This window comes from Solenopsis invicta, chromosome 16 (genome assembly GCF_016802725.1).
Source record: "Solenopsis invicta isolate M01_SB chromosome 16, UNIL_Sinv_3.0, whole genome shotgun sequence".
NCBI lineage: Eukaryota > Metazoa > Arthropoda > Insecta > Hymenoptera > Formicidae > Solenopsis > Solenopsis invicta.
This window is the reverse complement of record NC_052679.1, coordinates 17,388,465-17,412,109: the sequence shown is the minus strand read 5'-3', so window position 1 is coordinate 17,412,109 and position 23,645 is coordinate 17,388,465. Positions and strand designations below refer to the sequence as shown.

The 23,645-nt window shown below is 35.4% G+C and overlaps 1 protein-coding gene across 5 annotated transcripts in view; it reads right to left on the bottom strand.

Moving 5' to 3' along the window:
• LOC105203079 (atrial natriuretic peptide receptor 1) overlaps positions 1–23,645 on the bottom strand; it is a 99,345-nt gene that overhangs the window by 26,148 nt on the left and 49,552 nt on the right. For all 5 annotated transcript variants that reach the window (XM_039459071.1, XM_026133680.2, XM_026133681.2 and 2 more), the window contains 10 exons: positions 23,364–23,502; positions 22,947–23,028; positions 17,916–18,057; positions 16,893–16,970; positions 15,580–15,657; positions 15,257–15,361; positions 14,148–14,394; positions 13,544–13,702; positions 3,556–3,632; positions 3,218–3,309 (listed from right to left, as the gene is read on the bottom strand). In XM_039459071.1, coding sequence (XP_039315005.1) covers positions 3,218–3,309; positions 3,556–3,632; positions 13,544–13,702; positions 14,148–14,394; positions 15,257–15,361; positions 15,580–15,657; positions 16,893–16,970; positions 17,916–18,057; positions 22,947–23,028; positions 23,364–23,502 — 1,199 coding nt within the window. The remainder of the gene's footprint in view (positions 1–3,217; positions 3,310–3,555; positions 3,633–13,543; positions 13,703–14,147; positions 14,395–15,256; positions 15,362–15,579; positions 15,658–16,892; positions 16,971–17,915; positions 18,058–22,946; positions 23,029–23,363; positions 23,503–23,645) is intronic.

The following is a 23,645-nucleotide window of genomic DNA, read 5'->3' as shown; positions in this document are numbered from 1 at the left end:
CAAGACCATCGCGAAATGGGAATTCTCGTAATATCACGTAAGCACGCGGTGTGTACGTGGTAGAAAACTCTGCAGGAAAATGTGCGCGTGTAAAAAAAAGACACGAAACGTTTTTGATCTAAAAAATATTAATATTAAAAAATATTTCCACGTTGAATATTAAAAAATATTTACAATTTGTTTTTCAGTTAATAATTCCAAATAACGTAGTCATCTTATTTCCCAGCAGACTTCGTTTGAAGTAAGTTTACGGATCGTATTCTCGTATGTGTTGCGAATGGTTCTAAATCGTTGCTTAATATTCTGCGCGTGTATTGTATGCAAAACAATGCATTCATCGATCGACGGAGTAAATAAGATTTTATCGTACATTGAAACATTTTGCGATATCATTCCAATATCTAACGTTCTCATTCGTTGGCATTAATTTGGGTTGGGAAAATTGAAGGATACGAAATTGTGCTAATCTCACTATAAAATCCTATTACTACGTTTCATTTATTTAAATTGTTTAACTTTGCAACACTCGACACGTTAAATGTATGATTATAATCATAAATTATAATGTATGATTATGAACAACAATGTGGATTTATTTATAGATTATATACCACGTATATTTGCGTAAGTGCAATATTTGTCTGTAAATAACTCTGACGTTAATTAACAAAAAGTGCAGGCGTGTTTTTGTGAAGTTGTATTAAAAGTAAAAGTTGTAAGTTTAATGAATATGTGACGCAATATAAAACTTTCGTCTCAATGGACATAACCAGTCATTAAGTTGCTTATCTTTAAATACGTCAATAATGAATTAAAAAATGTATAATAATAAAATTGAGATTTTTTTAAAGAAAAGATTGATAAAAATGTCCGCTTTTGAATTCAGTAACAATATTTCAGATTCAAAAAATGCTCTTAGGCTTTGAAATTTGTTTGCTTTTACGTCCTATACCCCAGTCTTAGTAAACAAGCTTTAGGAAATTTAAAGGGATTGTCAATGTAATGCAGTGTTAGTTGTACGTATCTCTGAGACTCCGTGATGTTGTTATAGTTTCAGAACTTTAGTTCCAGAACAATAGTTTAGTATTATGTCAAATAGAATATTCAGATGTAACCCAGACAGCATTTCATCAATATTACAGCAACAACGTTACAATATTGTTGCAATGCTTCATGCTATCTAGAAATTCTGACTGACGCGATATTTTAAGTTATTTTTAATAAAATATTTGAAATAAATAATAAATATTTGAATTAAATTTGAATATTGTGATGAGTAATGAATATTGAATATTACTTTCAACATAAAGTACGTCACGTGTACAGTAAAAGAGTTAAATATGAAATGCAAAGGTGCTTGATGTCATAGATACGTTCACTCTTTAAAATAAAATTATTCGTAACAATTATTTTCTTGAAAAATGCGAATAAAGGTTATATACATTGTATTATATTTTGTAACATTTATATGCAAGGATTTATCTGTACATTGAAACTCAACAGCTTTAATAACAATTTTTGGGTGTATGGCTCTCGAATCCGCAAAATTCTCACGAAAGTCAATCATTGAGCGCCACGTCGGTCCAATTCACGAGTCATATGTTGTCGTCGAAAATGAAAATAAAAATTGTTGAGTGCTTTGATAAAACTACTCAAAGTTAAATGAGATCGGAAACTCTCAATCAAACGCGGCGACGAGCCGTCAATCGAAACAGCCGTCTGTCGAGGATATTGAACGAATGTCGATTGAATCGCTTTCCTGTGAGATTAGAGAATTCTTATTTGACATAGATTCCAACGCGTGTAGTATGGAAGCGTGATGAGAAAAAATTATGCCTATAGAAATTATGCAAAGCAGCGATCTCATTTTCTTATGTCAAGCTTTCCCCTCCCCCCCTTTTCTCTCGTTTTCTTTATCCTCAATTCACATTTTTTTAGCTGATTTTCGTGAAACGAGCACAAATGTAAATCTTATCATCTTCTATAGACGATCGTTCGTTTTCAATTTGCACTTTTTCTCAAAAAAATAATCTCGCGGATGATTCAGTCGCAAATTTGTATTTCCGAGAAAAGCCAGCGGCGTTCTTTGCAAAGCTAGCACAATTTTCCCTGGAGAAAAGGTCGAGCGAGCGATTGCTTCGATGATCGATTGCCGGTGACACGGTTCTTTCGGTTTTTTTTTTCCGGCTCGTTCTGCCTCCTAGCCTCTCATCACCGTCTTTTCCGCTTATTTCTCGGTTTTCTGTTCCTCTACGGAACGCGCTCAACCGTCCGGAAGCCATTCTCTTTCACGCGCAGTTATTGACCTACTGAATTACCGTGTGCCCCGGCTCGACGATGTACTCTTTCTCGGGTATGAGATGATGCACAACGCCCGGAAGGCCGACAACTATGCCAATATCTAACCGGAGAGAGAGAGGGATGGAGGGAAAAAGGGAGGGAAAAAGTGGAGGTGACTGCCCGCTTTCACGATAGAAGAAAAAGAAATAGTAGTGAGATATCACGAAGTTCTGTTCTCGGCGACGCTTTATATCGGCTTCTACAATGGCCCGTACAATTTGCCGTACTGAATACGAACGCCACTGTTCCGCACCATATACTACTGGAGATCGCAGTCAGCCATTTCTCGATTCGCGCGTTCGACCTGAATCTCACGTCTCTTCGTGCCAAAGACACGGCCGTATTACTGTCCGCTCAATTATATGTAATACGATCGTTGATTCCGATGTCCGTCGAGGGAAATCCGTCGTCATTATCGACATTTCCGACACGTCGATATATCCCGACGTGTAAACGTAACTGCGAATTCGGTGGAAATCTGACGAGATGGAGATAGCGTTAGACGAGGACAATACCTCGATGACGTAACTAATGCATTCTTCTGGTCGTTCGAACGTTACTTTCGAGTTTTATAGCTCCGCGTTCGCATTACACATCCCCGGCTCGAGGTTTATCGGTATTTGAGACGACGATATATATGCACTTTTTTTCTACCGTATAATCTCGATATCCGCGCTATACGCGTTCCAACGCGGGCTTTTAGCTTAATGAGAGAATAGGTGATTAAAATTTGCTCGAGGTCCTGCTTTAAGGTCGCCGTCAAATTACGTGTATGACATTTCCGACGTGAACTTAATTCGTAATTAGAAACGCGCGATCTGTGAATCGCAGGTGAATACGCAAACAGCGCTAAAATTCATAGAGAGAAATTACTCACTTATTAATTTTACGAATCGTTTGCTTCAATGCGGGAAAGTCCGGTCGGTCCGCGGAATCTTGCGCCCAGCATTTCCTCATTAATGTAGCTACCTGTAAAGCGTAATTCATCTCGTACATTTATGCTCCTCTTCTGTGTGAAAATTAATTTTAAATAAACGAACTAATAATACACGTGTTAATAATACATGTACGTGGAATAATGTGAATATTTTATGGTAATGAGCGATTGATAATGCAAATGAACGACGCACTGATTATCATGCGTACAGATAAATCTTGCGCAAGTATAAACGTGAATGTGCAAATACATTTAAAATATTTGCTAATGGTGTTTACCTCTTCTTCAACGGAAGCATCGTCGATTACAGGCCTTAAGGGTGAACCGCCACCTCTTCTGACACCTTCTACTATTTCTGCAACAGAGAGACGAAGCGTGTGGCGTGGTATCAAAGTTCACAGGGCAATGTAAAAGAAACTCTTCGTGAAAGAAAAAGAAAGTAAAGCGCGCGGAAAATAATCCGCTCGTTGGGCGTAAAAATATCGATTGCAACGCACGACTGCTATAGGACGTGATGACGTGTAAAAAGACGTAACGCTCGCGAGGTGTTCCGTGATGTTGCAATTACTCAGAATTGGAGCGTCCGCATGCAATCGCGCGAAACTACTTTTATCCACCAGTGGAGTAGTCCGCGCTTACGTCAGACGGCGACGTTTGCCTCGCGCAAAGAACTTTCTCCTTCGTCCGCCTACCAGCATGCTTCACTACTGTCCTCGTATCATTTCGCAAAGCAGCCGGCTACAAATTTTCCGTTGACCGTTTGATCTTCTCGAGTACAATGTCGCCCGTATCGATTTATTGTAGCGCATCATCCAATTCGTATGAAGATTTTTCAATAAGATGTATTTACAGACTGACATGGACATTTCGGGACATTGGTGAATCGTGAAACTGTGATACTCTACGGTCTTTTTCATCGAGAACAATTTTTATTTCTGTCAAAGATGAAAGAGCTAAGGAGGAGCAGACCGGTTCTGTGTGATTCTATTATATATTTAAATGTCTCCTATTTTGCTTATATAAGGCACAATTTATTTTATCTTGCGATATAAGATTTCTTTTTACGAAGACATTATACAATGTGCGGATGGGTGTGTATGCTATCGAATATAATAAGTGGGGGATCTAACAGAATCGTTAACTAGGTTAAAATTGTGAAAAGTAATGACATTTGCGGGCGTTTGAGGCCACGTAATCATTGAGATAATGCGATTTATATTTCCGGTCACGTGTGTAGTATACGCCAATTTTATCGCAGGTAGAAATCATGCCGGAACAGAATGGAGATCAGCTTACAATAACGCATCCACACATTTACGTTCATGCCGGAACTCCGCCCTGGTCTAACGCTGATATATCCGTTCCATAAAATGACGGGATTAGTTAAACGGTTTTCTGGTATAAACGTCAATACGTGAAACGAATAGAGGTAAATCGACAAAGGGAGGTAAAATGTATCAATAACAGAATTTAGTTCTCTTTTATAAAGTATACGTACAAAGAAGCGGAAACGGAGTTTTATCGTAACCATTGCAGTTACTTCTCTTTAAATAAAATTATTCTTGTTACGTAAATAGTAGATTGTGTAATGCAAGCTGCATGGTTTGCACAATTGAAATAAAAATCCCATGTTCGATCTCCAATTGAGGTGTTCTTTTGTCGCAATAAATTTTTACAGTATTTGAGGGAAAAGGGGATAGCAGATGCTTGTTAGTAACATTATTATTAAATTGATTATCAATTTAATATCGTGATATTACTATACTTATTTATTTTACGATTGTGTTTTTAGACCGATAATTTATTCGGTGCGCAGTTCAGTAAACTTGAATATGAAAAATATTAGCACAAAAATATTCAACTGGGCGAAGTTAATTAATTATGTTTACACATTTGGTCTATATTCTTTTGTTAAAATAAATATCCCAGTAAACATGCAATAAATGAAGAGGCAGAGTTGTTGTATTTTTGTAAGGATTTGTAATGTAAAAGGATTTAATGGAATAATATTTATTTACTAATTAAAAGATGAAATGTAAAATGTTATTATTAATAGACATAAATACGAAAAAATTGTAATTTATTAAAAAAATAAAAACTTTTAAAGCATCTGAACTAGTATCTGGACAATCCAAAATGTTTGTTTTTAATGTCCTGAATACTCGTTTTTAATTATATTTTTGTAAAATGAAAAAGATCTTAATAAACGCATAATATTCTAAAAAAATTTGAAGAATAGAATTAAAATGTAAATTTTAATTAAATAAGTTGTGTTAAATAAATTTCCTGTTTTTATTTACTTTTATTTATAATAACGTTCAATTTATATTTTTGCTTCTTTCTGCTTTAATTAGTATATGTTCTTCATTCTTATTTTTTTTTGTCGTATTTATAATTTATTTGAAATATTGATACGTGTTATGTAAGTAAAACTTAAATAATATGGCAAGCAATAGAACCGAATGGAAATTATACGAAGAATCTCGATTTGGATGATACTTTATAGCCCACGCGTGAAAAAGGAACTATTTGCAAACACTATTTCAAATATAGAATCTCCAAATAGGTTCTAGTTCGATTTCCGTGCATCATTGTGCTCCATGAATTTTTGAATTAAATTTTTCTTTAACACAATTTTTATTTAAAAAAGGAGTAAACAAGGAAATTGAAAATGAATAAAACAAATAGAATGTTTTTAATAGACCAACAATTATGTAACGTAAAAAATACATAAAAAGTATAAGTTACATACATACAAGTAGCTAAAATTATAATAATGATAATGCATATCTCAATTATTAAAAGTCTTATAATTTATCTGTATACACCTAGAGAAAAATTTCTTTGAGTTAAAATATATCTGTTTGAATCAAAGAAATTTATTCGTTGCTATATAATTAAACAAAAGTCTTTGATTTGAAAAAAATTTTTTGGTTCTATTTTTTATCAGAATTAAAAAAATAGTTTGATTATGCAATCTTTTTTTAATTATAATGAAATATATTTCTAAAACCAAAACAATTAAATTATTTTTTACATTTCTGTTATTTCTTTGAATTAACAAATCATTTGTTTAAATAAAATAAATAATTTAAACAAATTATGTATTTACTTTAAAGAAGATTAATAACATTATTTTTTGAAATCAAATAAATTTTTATTTTTCTTAAAAATATTTTTATTTCTATTAAAAAAAAACCAAGTTAAAGAAACGATTTTATCAATTTAAACATAAATTTTCTCTGGATGTATGTGTGTGTGCGTACACGTGTATATGGGTTTCGAAAAGTATTAACAAATTAAAATAGATAGAACATTCAGTAGAAAAAAATATAAAAGTTCAATGAAATTCAGCGAAAAAACTCGAGGCAAAAATGCGAGGCACTTTTTAGTTATTCTATTTCAATTACTATCTAACATGGCGTTGAATATTTTATAAAAGTTCTCTCTGACAACAATCAACATCAATTTATAGCTCGTACTGTCTGAAATATTAACTTGTAACGGAATTCTCTACATATCCCAAAATTTGCAAAAACATCACAAAGTTTAATTATGTCTGAGGTGTTAGATTCCAGCGGGTTTTCTTCCCGGGAAAATGACCGTGTAAGTACGTTTATGGTATAATTGATTAGGTGTCGAATACGACCGCGGCTACAGGAAACCGGAATTCTCTGTCGCCCACCAAGGACAACGGACACGTACTGTGTCTGTAAATGTCCTCAAGAAACAGGTTGCAGGACTCGCAGTTGAGGGTACAGTGAGGCCTGCGGACCTCGAGGAGTGGACTGACTGCCCTCCTGGGACTAGGACTGGCCCCGCCGTCGGGACTCGTTCCCAGCATCTGCGGCAGAGTCAGGCTGCTTGTACTGGAGGCGTTACTTCTCTCCGCCATTCCGTCTTCCTCCTCGAAGAGTCTGGCCGTTGATCAAGGGAGAGGCAAACTGCCTCGCCGGACAGTCCTTGAAAATTTACCGTCGCGATATCGAATCTCTCGTTCTCGTCCTCTCTTCCCTTCTTTACTTCGCGTACGTACGCGTGCATGCGCGTGTGCATGCAGACACGCACGACGTGAATATATTATACTCCCGCCGAGTCGGCATACCCGATAAAAATTTATACGCTAGTTGGAATTTTGTACCTCACGAATGCGTTTCCAAATTCAAGATCGCCCGCCGCGTCGGTTGTGGTACATCATGCGGAAAGTTCGCTCGTGAATATCGTATGCCGCTTTTTGACGGATGGAAATTGTTGGAAAGCGTTTCCCGATCACTGCGAGGTCCGTTGAAAAAGCGATATTTAAATGCGGATAGAACAGAGACATTTATTTTACTCTTTCGAGCACGTTTTCGAGGGCAAATGTAGAAAATGCAGATAGAGATACAAGTCATGCATCTTCGTGATTTATATATCACGTTTTTACGATTATTCTGCACCAACAATTTGTATAAATATTATTTAAATCACGTAATTGCATATATAGTTTAAGATACCTAAATTTTAGGTATAAAATCTAACGCTAGAGCTCGAGTCGGCGAAACACTGACACATAAATTTATACCGTGTATGTTTCTCGCAAATATAATTAATTAAGTATGCACCGTAGAACGCGTAAGAAACGTGTATTTTATTGTATTTATCTTTGATGTGGTGCAACTAGCGTTTTATACAGAATTAATTTTTATTCGCTGTTTGGCATGCAAGAGAAAGTGGAGAGCACTCGACGTATTGTGTAAACAATATCTCTGCAAGCTATTAAAACATTTGCCATTCTTCTTTCAAGTGTGTATTTATCTTATTTCGTTTAAAAACACGGGTATTTTGCAACTAACTAAAATAATATTTATCAAACAGGCATGCACGTATTATACACGCTTTATTTTTTCAAAAGCACCACTTCAAATGTTGTTATTAAAATTGTTTATAGTTATTCATTGTTATTCCCGCGGTGATTGGTTTGTGCAAATAATAATTGGCGTAACAATGTTAATCGAATAATTGAGCAGACGGAATTTCATTGAAGGATCAATTTCACATTTTTATAAAAAAGTATATTTTGCTAAAATATATATCTAATAATTTAATTTTTAACAGAAACTATCATAAAACGTATATTTCTAAATAGAATGCTAATTTTGTATTAAATCGATTTGTGAAAGCTACATTACGGGTCCTAATGAACGAAGTTATTATCCGCTCTCGGAACGTTCGACGTTGAAACGAGCGCGATGAGCGTCTTGAAGTTTAATTCGCGTGTAACGATATTACGGTCGATTTATTCGATGGAATTTCGTTGAAAAGTTATGTCTCGGTGGCCTTGGTACGTCGCGCTTGACTTTGATTTCTTTCCCCCGGTTCAGCCCTCTTCCGACATCTTTATCTGATCATTTTACGACCAACGACCCTGTTTTCGTTCGAGTTCACGAGTTCATTGTTTGCCATATTTAGCCGAGAGACAATTTCCGTGAGTAGTCGCGGTCGTTAGATTAAATTACCACGTAATCTCTTGGTTTAATAATTCCTCGCATCTCGAGATATATTTAAAACTAAACAAAAAAGGAATTGATTCCTAACATTATCGCTTAAGTAAAAAAGTACGACCGAGTTACCGAAGGTTACTCAGAGTAATTGAAAATCAATAAAAAAAAAGAGAACTGGGAACAAACTCGAAAAGTAACGAACCGCTTTATTGAATCTTCAAACACAAATATTTATCATCGTCACGCGCAAAAAAAAAACTTCCCTTGAATCACTCGGACGAGTCATCCGATCCGTTTTAAGGTCTAAGTGATAACCCGCAATCCCTCCCTCGTCTTAGCGAGATTTCGCCGCATTAGAGAAACACTTGCGCTTATATGTCGCCTCATCCCGATGGTCGGGTCCACCCCGGGTCTTCGCTTCCACTTCCATCGACCCCGTTAAACTTTGTCGTATTGCGTACGCCGATTTTTACTTTCCAACACCATTATCACTACACGACACGTTGTATCTCCTATAGGACGCGCGAATCGATGGAATGTTATGGAACGATGAAATTGTTTGGTTCGTGTCGCCATTTCGCCGGCCACCGAAAAATGCCTTGCGGAATTAATGACCGCGAGCCGCGAGCTCGTAACCTCGATTTCATCGCCGAGTAAATTAGCTTTTCACCGTTATTCTCCAGAAAGTAAAGTTGGAACGTTTCGCGAGCGAAGTATTCACAATATGACAAGGAGCTTGACATTAACGTGGATATCGATATTGGGTACAGTCGTTATATAATGGAGATTTTATATAAGTATATAAAAAAACGTACTTATCTCTCGATCTCTCACTCGACTTTACGCAACAGAAAACTTGTATATTAACATAATATTGCTATGTATTAAAATTTAGTGCAAATGGTAAAATTCGAAATTAAGATTCTTGGCTATTTTCAATAGAAAAAATTTTTCACAAATCATAAAAGCCATTGTTCCGTTTATTTCTAAATCTGAAGCTAACGCCTCTTCGAAAATAAAAAATGTATTTTCCTCAGGGAAATCCTGAAAAATACGTTTCCATCACAGGCGCATAAACAAGAACTGCGAAGAGAAAACTTCAACAGTAAGAAGAAAAGCAAGAGCGTAGGGCGACAAAAAGAGACATTGAACATTGCAATTTCGCATTGTTGCAAACATGCAGCAACAGGGCAATAAAACGATTCGTCTATCGTGACAAAAACACTCTGGGACGAAATGTACAGAGTGAAAAATAAAAGTTCCTTTCGTGCGGCAATAAGAAAAATAGATACGGAAATGAAAAGGCTGCGTGGTGCAGCGAACGGCCGGTGAACTTGCGCTGGAAGTGCAGCAGAACGCGAAACGGATCTTTATGTCGCCGTCTGATCGGTTATGCGATCTATCACTTGTCGGATTACCACGCGCGCTACCTCTCGTCGAGTTTCTCTCCTCGGTCTGTCAGCAAATCGTGTTCACTTTAACAGATCAAACCGCATAGCTCGTATAGGTGTGAAGCTGAATTCGCCAGTGATTCAAGTAAACGATTGATCCGCCTCGCGCTAAACTGACTCGCAATAAGCTGACGCTGAAAACACTGTTGATAAATCTTTGATCCGCGAATTTACACTGTCAGCAGCCGCTCTTTGTGCTTCATGACGGCGAGAACCACATTACTTTGTCACATTATTAGAAATTTTCTCTCGACATCGACAAAGAGTTAATCTATCACGGCTGGATACTTTTTATTTAATGAAAGATCTTTTAAAAAAATTTATGACTATGTATTTTCTTTAATAGGTTTTCCTTCTCTAGCGAGAGAACTTGAACACAGGCGGAACTCCGTTCCGTCTACTGGGAGGCCTCTAACATGGTCAGTGGCCTCTTTCCCTTTAACACGGTCACCGAGATTTATTTCCGCGCGCTGTTTTTCCTCACGCTCCGTGACGCAACGGTAATTGCTTCCGCGCGGTTGTAACGCGGATATTACGGAGGTGCGTCGACCCGGTGCGGCGGTCTTTTCGCTCAGGGAATCGATACTGATGCCGATTAACCGGCGATTAAACGGCGAGTAATCACGCAATGCAATCAATTTTGCGTACAATCCGATAGATTCCGATTTCACGCAATCTACGTTCGTACGATAGTGCGTAACTTGCAAAAAAAAAAGAATAGAGAAAGAGAAAAAGAGAAAGAACACAGCGTGTTGTGCACGCACGTTGTCGGGTATGCCGCTCTTTCTTTCGTTTCAGAACAACACCTACGAATCCGTTATTAGGCCGTGAATTCGGGCATAAGTGATGCCCGATGATTTCACGTATCGCCGCCGAGAATACGTATTTCTTTGTGCCGGAGAGAAAAATAGATGGATGAAGAGAATGAGAGCGATAACGAGAGGAATCTCGGCGGATCGCGCGCGAGAGCCGCGTGCGTTCTAGGACGCGTGAGAGCTTCGACTGAGCTTGCGGACGCCTCGCTTCGACATGCTCCTACGGAACTCGCGACACATTCCCTTTCGCGATCGATCTTGTGGTCGGTCACCGGAGCTTGCGAGCTTGTGCGAAAACTCTATTACCGACCAACCATTAAATCTTTCCCCGGTATACGAATGACGAGCTTTGACGATAAAGCTCGAATTACTTTACTCCAAGAGTATTACCGGCTGATTATAACTATAACTTCAATATAGATATGCGTATATCTCGGATATACACGTTTATCTCGTGATTTTAAACTGATTTTTGAAATCATCAATCGGATCAAGTTGTTGCAAGCTGCGTTATCGAGCTTCGTTTCCTTGATCACCAATATTTGATAAGATATCGACATCAATGAAAATACACATTGGTGTTTGATTATATCTGTTTTACGGGTTGGAATTATTTTTATTTTGTATATTAAGATTCATTGACGATTTCTTGCGAACGTAAGAATTTGTTTTTAATTTTAAATAGTCAAAAATACAAAAAAATTGATTAGTTATAGAATAATAAATAATTTTACATTTAAAATTTGTAACGATATAAAAAATTGTAATCCACGAAACGATTGACGTTTGTTTTGTTTTAGCATAATTTAAATAACATACAGTGCTCTGCAGCGACTGATGATAACAGGTTATCTAGACTTCAACGGAAGCTTGCAAGCTTGCCAGAATCAGATTTCTTGGCGAGCTTTTAGCAAGTAACGATATCCGGCCGCCGATAAAACGGCGAGCGAAATTTCATTTATCAACAGGTAAAAAGTTCCTTTAAAAAATGAAGCTAATGAAAAAATATGACGAACTGTATAAATAATTCAGTATTACATTTTCGTCCTCATAAAAATTATATTAGATAAAATTGAACGCCATATTAAATTAAAAGCTTTTTAGCAATGACATTTTGCTCGACTTTTCTCAATTAAAATCTATATAAACATTCATTATTGATATCCTTTTAACAAATTGTAAAAGTAACAAGTTACTGAAATACCCTTGCACACACAATATACAATATACCTGTAATTTTATATTGAAAGACACTGTAATTTCTGTATACGTCATGCGCGTCGTGTTAATTATGAATCGAGATCACGTCGTTTTTTGTAAAAATCTATAAATTACCGTCATCAGTTAATCGCAACATGTGAGCCATCACAAATCGCGTCACGCGATGGTAATGTTCGTGATTATATTCCAGAATGTGCATGCTGCATGCATCCAGAAATAAGGCCGCAAAAAGTCAATATTGTGTGGAATGAAATGAACATATATAGTTAATACGTATGGGATTCAAGTTCTCGTTGATCATTCTTGAAATGCCTAAAGTACATTTTTTTTTCTCAAAAAAAAAAATAAATAAAAAAATGCTGTGCAACTTGTATTAGACAAAATAATATTCTGCAGTTTATTCTGTATAGTCATTCGCATAGTACATCATTTGTACATCGTCTGATTTTCCGTGTCCATGATTAACAAATACATTAACGTTATTTATCGATAGCAACACTTTCTGCATTGTCATTGTAAAGTAACATTTACATAAAATGAAGAATGAATTTTTTATTATTATTTCTCTCTTCATCACTATTTCGTTGACATACATAAACTTTATAGATCAGGGTTTCCCAAACTTATCTAGACCACGACCCATTTTTTAAAACAAATATTCGTGATCCATCTAATTTTAGGAGATCTGAAAAAGCAGGAAAAAAATGAAAGAGTATATTGATTATTTATTTATATCACTTTTTTTACTTTTTAATTTTTATTGAATATAATTTTATAAATTTCTCTCTCTCTCTCTCTTTCTCTCTTTAAACATGTAATGAGTTTTGAAGACATGAAAAATGTGATTATTTTCTATTTTTATTGATTACAGCTTTGATCTTGACATCGTGAATTATTTTCATGTACAAAGAGTTTAATAATTGTGTAGTTCTTTAGTTTGATTCTTATTATCATTGAAAAATTTTTTGCCCACCAAAAATTATCGAGACTTATTCTTTGGGAATCCCTGCTGTAGACTCTATATTTTTAATATATATATTTTTTATATACACACATTTTTATATATTCATACATTTTCTATACATATTTTTCTCATATCTGTAGTACGGAAAATTTGCTTATCGAAATTATTCTGTTATCTCATCATTTTCCAAATGATACGTAGTTGCAATCAACTGATCTTATTGCTTCTAGTTCTATGCTGACTAGGGCACTCATTTTTGTTCGTGCAATTTTGAAACGTGACGAGAAGTAATTGCTTAGTATCCACGATTATCTCGAGTGACGTTAAAGACTCACCCTTTGGAGAGAGTTCGTTATTGTCTCCCAAGTAGAATGGCCCTTGGCGCACCACGATCTCGTGAACGATTATAGCGAAGCTGTACACGTCACCTTTCTGAGTGCCCTCGGGCGGTCGTCTCTCCGTCCTCAGCAACTCCGGTGCTGTCCACAGTTGTTCTACAAACACCAAATTTTCTGTTCTAAAAAAAAAAAAAAATTGGAACGGGTCGAACAATTTAACGCAGCTTGTCCTTTGTTTTCCATATGTTCGATCGTTATTGCAAATGCAAATATTTAAAACAAAAACATCGTCGAGATAGAAAATATTTATTTTATTTGAAACTTTTGATATATATGATAAAAATTATTGATTAAATAAACGTTTTTTTTCCACGTATTACTGTTGATAAACGTGTGTGTACGGTAAAAGAATTTGTCCAAATAGTTAAATCGCAAAACAGAAGTTTCGCGCGTTTACTCTGACTATTATCTTTATATCTAGCCGCGTTTCCGCGCGCTTGCAAAATATTTGGCGTTACAACTACGATCGTTGGAATAATATGGGGTATTCCTCCGCGGGAGGAAGCTTTATATGGGCGCATAACCGTATGCAAACACGTACTCCTCCAATAGGCGTAGCTGTTTTTCTCATCGTCCGCGTCCTCGTCCGCGCTCCTCCTCAGCTCGTGCAAGCCGAAGTCGGCGATTTTCAGGACGAATCGCGAATCGACGACGCAGTTCGAAGACTTGAGATTACCGTGACTCTTCACTTCCGACGTATGAAGATACACCATGCCGCGCACGATGTCGTGTATCAGGGATCCTCTGAATACGCGATCGAGCTTTATCTGCTCGTTCTCTAGTATGTCCTGTCCAACAACAAAGGGTTGAAATACCGGTGTAGTTCACAGAATCAATTGTTATGCAACTTTACATCCCAGTCAAATATTCGAATATATCGTACGCTTCAATAGTACTATTACATATACATACGTATTTCAATGCTCAATATGTATACAGAATATTCTACGTTTCACGCTTCACGCGGCTTCTTTGACGTACTGTTTCTTTGACCAACTGCATAAGTTTCATTCATATTTAAAATTGCAATTCGAGCAAGCCAAACTAATAATTTAATAGAGTATTAAAAGCATGATAAAGCAAAACAGGTATTCAATAAAATCAGAGCGTCTTTTGTTTCATGTATCTGCGACGCTTATAGATGAGTGCATTAATAGTCAACGTACGCTTGCTCGTCGCACACACATTTGCCTCTCGAGCATTAACGTAGCCGTATATATGTGTTGCATCATTCCCAATATTGTACGATATTGCTACATAAGATATGACTACGTTATAAAATATTTCATATCTTATATAGCCATAACAATGCTTTGCTCATAAATACTACCAAATTGTAATTTTTCTTAATGAAAATATCTAAGCAGGAATTATTTTTTTATTGCCATTTATTTATTTTTAATATTGTGACTGAGTATCAAAGTATCTTAAAGTTAATTCGAAATTAACTGAAACAGTCGGTTATAAATTCACAATTATTTTAGCATTAGTTGTTTTTTAATTAAATGAAAGAAGGTCATTAAAATCAGTCTTGTAAGTTATGGTACATTCTGTAGCAATTGCATGATTATCTCGCTTTAATTTGCGGGACTTAATTATTTCCTTGGTTGTTCATCAAAACTTTAAATCGGAACACAGAATGCAATTCACCTGGAGAGATCCTTTGGGGCAGTATTCGGTTAGGAGGCAACAATACGGCGAGTCGACACAGGCACCGTAAAATCGTACAAGATGATCGTGCTGGAGATCCTTCATCTGTGAAAGTCACCAACATCACCACTCATATGAATTAAAGCCTGTTACATGCAATACCGTTTACTGAAGGTGGACTTATGCGAAGAGAGAAAGAGAGACAGAATTTATTGAGGAAATTGCGTCCCGAATTGTGTGCTGAGGAATTGTATTTCATAGATTAAAGTTGACAAGCAATAACTTGTGAAGCTCGACGTGCGTTTGTGAAGTCAGCTACTCACCCGCTTTAACTCCAGTAGCAAAGGTCTTGAGATCTCCACTTTGTCCCTCGGTATAAATTTTATAGCGACTTTCGAATTCTGAAACAAATTGCGATTTCACGGTCGATGGAAATATTGACTGACAATTCTTTGCTGCTTCGTGAAACTCATATGGCCATGAAAAAAAAAAAATATATCGTTACGCTCGTTCTACTATTGTACTTGAGCGAGCTGACTCGAGACTTCTCGCGAGAAATTCGGTTGTTAAACGCCATGCAGATTTGAAGACGAGCTGTCGATCTGAACGAACTTTGATTTACTCTTTCTTATTTTTAACAATTATTTACGTTCTCTGTGTGTTATTAAATTTTTTTACCAAAGAGTGCTCCTTTTATTTTAAATGAGGATACACTGAAAAAAGAGGTAATAATAATTAAGCCTAAGATGATGTTATTAAGCTTCTGTGAAATAATTTCATTTAAATATTAATTAATATAATATTTAATATTTAATAATATTTAATAACTGTTTGGTCACGATTTAGTAACCGTTTGATTACTATTATGTTGGGTTATCATTAAAATATAATTATTAAATATTACTAAATATTTGGTTATCTTAATTAAACATTGAAATTATTTCACCAAAGCTTGATTATTACTAATCTTTTTTTTCCAGTGTGAGTCGGAAAAGCTCAAGAGTGATGCCTGGGCATAACTATATATATATATATATATATATATATATATATATATATATATATATATATATCAAATATCGTCCGGTGTCTTGCAAAACGCGATGTGCGGAAATATAAATTGGATCATCGTTGAATAACATCATTGAATTTTGAGTCTTTTTATTCTTCAGTAACAAATAAACTTTACGAGAAATAACTCAGGCTACAAAAAAAAAGATTGAAACAAAACAAATTTTATGAAAAAATATTTTTAAAGTTACAACAGTACGTTCGCGTCGCAATGTTAATAAATCACTCGTTCTACCTTTTCCATTCGGACATATTCGTCGCACGATTGTTTAGCGTTCTATTGCAGCAATACTTCTATTCCAGAAAAAGAGTAGAATGAATATTGATTGGCAGACGCGAACAACACAAGCCTGTATTCGACGTCAGATTATATATATATATATATATATATATTTTTTTTTTCAATTGTAGATAATATACGTTGGCGTTTAATTTTATTAGTGCGACTCGGAAAAAAAAACTTTCAAATAAGAAAATACGTTTTTATTATGCAGATATATAACGATTCATTTTTTCTAGATTCTATTACTTAAAAATAAAATATGAATGAAACACGTAGTCTAACCTTATAAATTCCAGTCGGAAAATACACATGTCTATCAGCACCACCTGCCATACTCGCGTTATCTACAGAATATATCGTCTGAAACAGAAAGCGTTTCTTAAATAATAATGAATTAGTAGAAAGAAAGGGAAAGACATCACTAAAAATATTTTAGTGACAGATTCTTTGACAAATTCGGAATTGTCCTTTGCTGAAGTGAAGGAATCTTCGAATATTAAATGTCTACTGATCAAACTTTTAATTAAAGGTAAAGTTTGAGTAAGAGTTAAATAGAGTAAATTCTCACTATTACATTTAGTATCGAAAATTTATTTGAGAAAATTCCTTTACTTTCAATAAAATCCAGAAAAATGCTATTGAAGTCTCGACATTTCAATTGAATTACAGTTTATTGCAAATTAGTCAAAGATTCTGTCTAAGAACGACGGAGCACGGTGCTCTGTTTGCTTGTGCAAATAAATGAAAAAAAATTAAGGCTAAGTAGAACTTATATTTTTCTCCTATGCTTTCTTCCATTCACTGTATACAGCGAAGAAAGAAGTACGAGCACGAAATTTAAAAACGATTGCTTTCTCTTTTGCTTTCTGCACCGTAACGCTACCGCAAAGAAGTGATAAGGAACGCGTCAACAGAATAACGTACAATGGAATAAAGTCTTCTTTATGGTTGCTACTTCGGATGCTCCGGAAGTAAGGTGAGCACTACTCTCGCGACCTAGTACTGTCTACTATTGTCCTCTTTCCTTTCTTCGCCTAAGATGCGAACGTCGTTTTCACAGGAATAAAATTATCGGAATAAATAAACGCTACCGCGGAATGAGCGTTCAAATGAAAATTCGATTACCATCGCGATGTTTATTTTATCCAGTGTTGCTTGCCGCGACAAACATTTGCGCTGATCCGCTCGAATTACTTTTCGCGATCCCAGATAATCGAATCGTGTCGTACCTCCGCGAACGGGGCGAATCACGTTATGAATCCTACACAAAGATTACGCAAGAATTGCACTTTCCGTCATATTTACCAGTTCACTGCTGTGCAACTGTCTGTTAGTCGCGATTAGGGAGTTCATGGAGCCCCTTAGTCTCGCGTTAGGCACCATGTGTACGTCGTTCCAATTCACTTTCCACGTCATGGAGGCAATTTCCGCTTCCAGTTTGAAGCGCCTGCAATACAAACGACAATATTATCGGCGGGCGACTCTCGCGGAGGGCGAGTCACGGGCGAGGTGCGTTAAGAGAAAAAGAGGTTTACGCAATATTTTATGGCCGCGTGATAAACCGCGCGCTTAAGCGTACGTGTCGTGGATAAATTCCGGTCACAATCGCATTATCTTTCTTTCCCACGACAAAGCGTATCGCGCGTTTTTCCTTCGCTGATTAAAGAGATGCCTTTTATCAACGGCAATTATCATGTCGCGTATATATAACGGAAATATTCTTGCGATATATCCGTCCTACAAAGATGCAATTTGTCACCTCGGTAAACTCGCACGTGCGTGTGTGTACTGCCTGCATGTACGTGAATCCTATTCGTCCGGTAGCTGATATCTGCGAGAATGCACGCGAATCTGCGAGAACATATGACTAACAAGTTCGCAACCATCGCGGCGGGCGCGTATGTATGTACACGCTGAACAGCGCAAGAGGTAATTACGTGCCGGCGTATCTCATAACCACACGCCTATCTGTCCTAGGTGGGATATTATTCCGCGCATAAAGGTTTCATGTGTCCGGAATTTCTCAAAGTAAATGAGTTTGATATATTCATCGAAAATTCACCGTCAAACGTCCGCGAGATGAATTCTGAATGACGAAAGTGCAATCCTACAACCCTACGTGTTTCCCAGGGTTGTAGAACACGACACGGATATGTCTAGTTTTGCTGAACTTGATCGATTCGATAGATTTGGCACTATATAACTCACTACAAATTCTCGCGAATGAACGCATGGATTTTGTGTATCCATAGCATCGAATTGCATACCCGCATTGAAATTCGATATTTTGCGTGCTGTCTGTATTTTTGCGTACGTGTCTATGTATCGGTTTTAATCCTCACAGATATCTTATACGTGATACATCGCTAAAAAAAATATTATTGTCAGTCTCCTCATTTCTGTGGCTTTTGATGAAATTCCCTTACATGTTTATTCCTTCAACGAATTATCAAGCCGGCATACTCATCGTTTGAGCGCGTCGAGTTATGTTCGCTTTTTACGCGAAACAATTTCGTCTACGTTTCACGAATGTGTAGTATTATAGATACGCTGTTTGGCTTTCGAGGTAAATTTTCGAGGCGAAACGCGTGTGCGGTTGCTTGTTGAAAAGGCATCTTTCACGAGAAACAGAAGACAAACACGAACTGCATAATGTGACTAATGGCTTTTTGTACTTCGTTCGCGCCGTCTCGGCATTTACATCTTGTGAATTATGAAATTATGTCAGCACTTTCTAGTAAAATATTGCGTAAATTAAATTGTTTTCAATGAAAATTACGAATAATATTACTTATTTTAATTTCTTTAATTTGTTACAATAATTTGAAATACTTCCAACAAACTTTGATAAAGCTTTCTAAAGATATTGGTAAATTTGATATTACCGATAATTGGAACGTCGGTTCCGTAATATCGATAATAGTACACTCTATTGAACAGGAAAATCGTAATGGTCCTTATAAACAAGTTGTACAACTGTGCAACTGCACTACCGCATTCTTGATTAAAATCCTACTGAAATATACGACGTGTGTAAAGCCCAGTTATAATGCAAGACGATATGTAATAAACCCGGAAGAAGAGCCGGAGAACTAAAAGGACGACGATAATAATTACCGAAAGCAGATAGTCGTTAAATATACTAAGCTTAACGTCAAGCCAAGCATAGCACTCCTATTCAAGACTGTTATTAACGCTTAAACATTTAAATTAAATGATTTATTTAATCCGACATCGGTAACCTATTTAAATTAACGTAAAGTAAACAAGATATTTTAAATTACTTTGTTACATGAAACGTTAAACATTCCGTCGTGTCAACATGTTGATAAAGGTTTTGACCTTAGTGTTTGTTTTTACAGCGTATAGTATGCGAACATAAGGTTATCGAACAAACAAGTAACATTACATAACCGCTCCGTGTATCGTTACGCATTATCTCTCTAAATATAATTGCGGCAAGTACCAAAAGGTACTGAATACATTAATTAGGGTGGAATATAATTTATATATATATATATATATATATATAATATGTAAATTATAAGTGTCGTTCTTTGCTCCCCTTTAATTGAATTGTGTAATTCAGAAAATAACAATCTGGAGAATATCACGTCGAGGGGAGACTCTGCGAAGCTGACAACCCAGGCAATTTGAGAGAAGGGAAAAGCGTAGGGAAGACTTTGGGCGCTGGCAGAGCAACGTTAGAATGAGTCTAATTGATTTAAATACATTATATTTTATAAAAATTTTGCCTCCACTCCCCATTAATTAAATTCCGAAAATTGGAGTAAAACGTTTTTATTTATATCAATCTATGGAAATTTGTATTTAATGAGTTGATTCAACGTCAAGTAATTAATTTTGCTCACACATGTTTGATTGCACATAAATGGAGAAAAGATATCGTCTCGAATTAAATGTCACGTACAAATGATTGTGTAATAAGTCTTAATTAAAATTCCATCTCCATTCGGGTGATCACAACTACGGATTAGAATCACGTAAAATAAAATAAATAAGGTAAAAGTACAAATAGGTAACTAGGAATACGAATATAATATGAATAGATATGTAGAAATACGAGGTAGAAATACGGATAAGTAAAAAATAATAATAAGATTATAAGTCGAGAAGGATACGAAGGGATTATTATAATTTAAAAATACAATTAGTTATGCAATAAATTAAAAATGTATATTTTTATAATAATATTAAAATTATATGATATCTAATAATGCCAGATTTATTGCACGACGGAACGTATACGAAAAAATAAAATTTACTAAATTAATTACTTAACGAAAATATCCGTTTTGAAAGTTTTTATAACATTTAATAATTTTGCTTCTTAATTTAAAATTCCGCGTTCCAACATAATCGCTGATTATTATTAATAAACGTTTTATTAAATTTTAAAACTTGAAAGTCTAAATGCTGGAACCAACAATCAAATGGGAATTGTGTATTGATATTACTTGCAAATATGTTTACACTATTTTTGCGAAATTCAGGGTTCGAGATTATCGTTTGTTATTAATCACAATTTTGTTAAATGGAAAATCTGATATCGTTACCAATAAATTTCGAATGTCATGTCGTATTTCACACATAATTAATCGTTTTTCCCAATGTATTTGCAATTGCTCGATGTCTGGTGTAATGAATTTTATTATATCTGTCTTTTATACTTTATATTTTATAATAATAAAACAAGTAATTAGAAATACTATCGTAAAATTTTGTCATAAATTCTAACACGCTTTATAGATCTAACGCCTGTTTAATGTACTATAAGTACGCAACATTAATTACATAATACTAAAATTGCCAAATGCAATTATACTTAATTATACTGAAACAATTAGATGAAATTATAACATGTAACATTGAAAATGTTGACACAATATTAAAGCCGAAGGAATACTGATGTTAAATAATAGTATTCTTTTTCTAAGATCTCTAAAAAAGGGGACACTTTTCGTTTAGCATTTTTATTATCAGAGAGTCGTCACAAATGCAGAGAATTTGTAATTCAAAATTCGGTATTCAGAATAATATTGCCATTTTCTATGGTTTGCAATACCCGTATGGCGCAGATTATTGCAACACTATACATAAAGATAGCAGCAATATTTGCAACATTCTGCAATATTGCTGTATATTGCTGCAATATTTTGTGTTTATAGGATACTTGAATAAGTATGACGATTTACTGTTGGTCCGACTATGAACTATCATTAACATTTCGCTCGTGAAATTTTTGCATTCGTGTTTCTGCTACTACCAAATTGCAAGTATCCTTCTCCAAATTATTTCAGTACTTAGAATTACTGTAGGAGAGAAAAGAAAATAATTTGTTTAAGCTCTTGGAAATATTTCCGTGACTGTCAAAGCAGGGAAACAAAGACACTTGGGGAGCCAAGTAACGTATAGTCGGACAGATGGTATTAAATCGATTAACTCGCAGCATCTGAGAAGTTTCAGTGCGGATAAGTGTCTCGCTTTGCATCACTCGTTTCTTCGTCTTCTCCATACCTTATTTCCCTTTAACTGTGTCATGCTTCAAAGAAGCTTCTCTGCTATGAACTTGAAGTATATATATTTGCACTTAGTGTGTACTACTTGAGGAGGGGGAGGGGGGAGGGAAGGTTGTCGACATTACCTCTTCACAGAGACGAAGTGAACGATGTTTTAAATTTCTAATAACAAGTTTCTGCTATAACTAATGCAACATCAGTGCAAATATTGGCGATTATTTTTGAGTATTGAAGAAATACATTTTAAAAGCACAAGTTATTTGCAATAGCTCTTTTGGCAATTTTAGTTATTGATTTAATGTGCTGAAGTGAGTCATTGAAAAAATTTTTTATTATTCTGGAATATTTCGGTGTGTGTATGTGTGTGTATGGATTATTGTAGATTGATATACTTTAATAGGAAGGCATGTGATAAACGCAATAGGAAACACAATTTCCAGTGGAAAATAGTTTTGCTTTTCTCTAATTAAAGTAGAAGTGAAAAAGAGGGCGGCAACTAAATCGTTGTATAATTTAAAACGGGAACATACCATCGATGATAACTGAAATTATTGTTTATTAGTTTTTATTACACACACACTATAACCATTTTACAAATATCTTTTTCCCTTCATGAATAAGCACGTTCGTTTGGTTGGAATATTGTATTTTGTTTCATCGCATCCGTTTTGTTTCTCGATATCTAAATCTCAGTTCATCCAAAATAATACGCAATGGTATGCATCGTTGTTGATGCTGCATAAACTCGCATAAAAGAAATACATAAAGTTGCAGTTTAAAAGTAAGCTTGACTTACCGATAAATAAGTATTGAACCAACGACGAGAACAACTACGATGGAACTCAATACCATGGAGAGAATAGCGTATCCCGGAAGAGCTGTGTCGAACATTAATAATTTAAATGAAAAAATATTTTTTTTAAGAGAGAGAGAGAGAGAGAAAGAGAGAGAAAGTCAAATGGCTTTATATACTAGAAAAACCAGAATTGTAATATACCAAGACAATTATGAAGAGAAAAAATTCTGCGTTTTATTTCGTTAGAATGTTTCGTTAGTAACCAAATGTGATTAAAAATGCAAATGTAAAAATCTTTTTATTTCTCCATACGCGATTTCACACATTTCTGTAATACTTGTGTAGTTCACAATTTTTGTATCGTGTATTAATCATTTGTTATTACATTTAGATTAAAAAAAAGCATTATCCACTCACAATTATCGGGACACAACGACCCATCGAATCCGCAAGCAGGAGTATCCGGAGGTGGTTCCAAACGACCACCGGCCCAGTGAATTTGCTTCCCGGGAATATATTCCAATGTTTTATTCACACCATTATAATTGGCCACAATCTGCGAGAAATTATTTCACGAATAAGATGATAAGCGCCGAGAAAGTATGAACGTTAAATAGTGAACTTAATATCGATGAAAATGTCAAACATAAAATCTAGCTTTAGCTATGTGTTTTAAGACCGGCGCTAAATTTGCTGTTA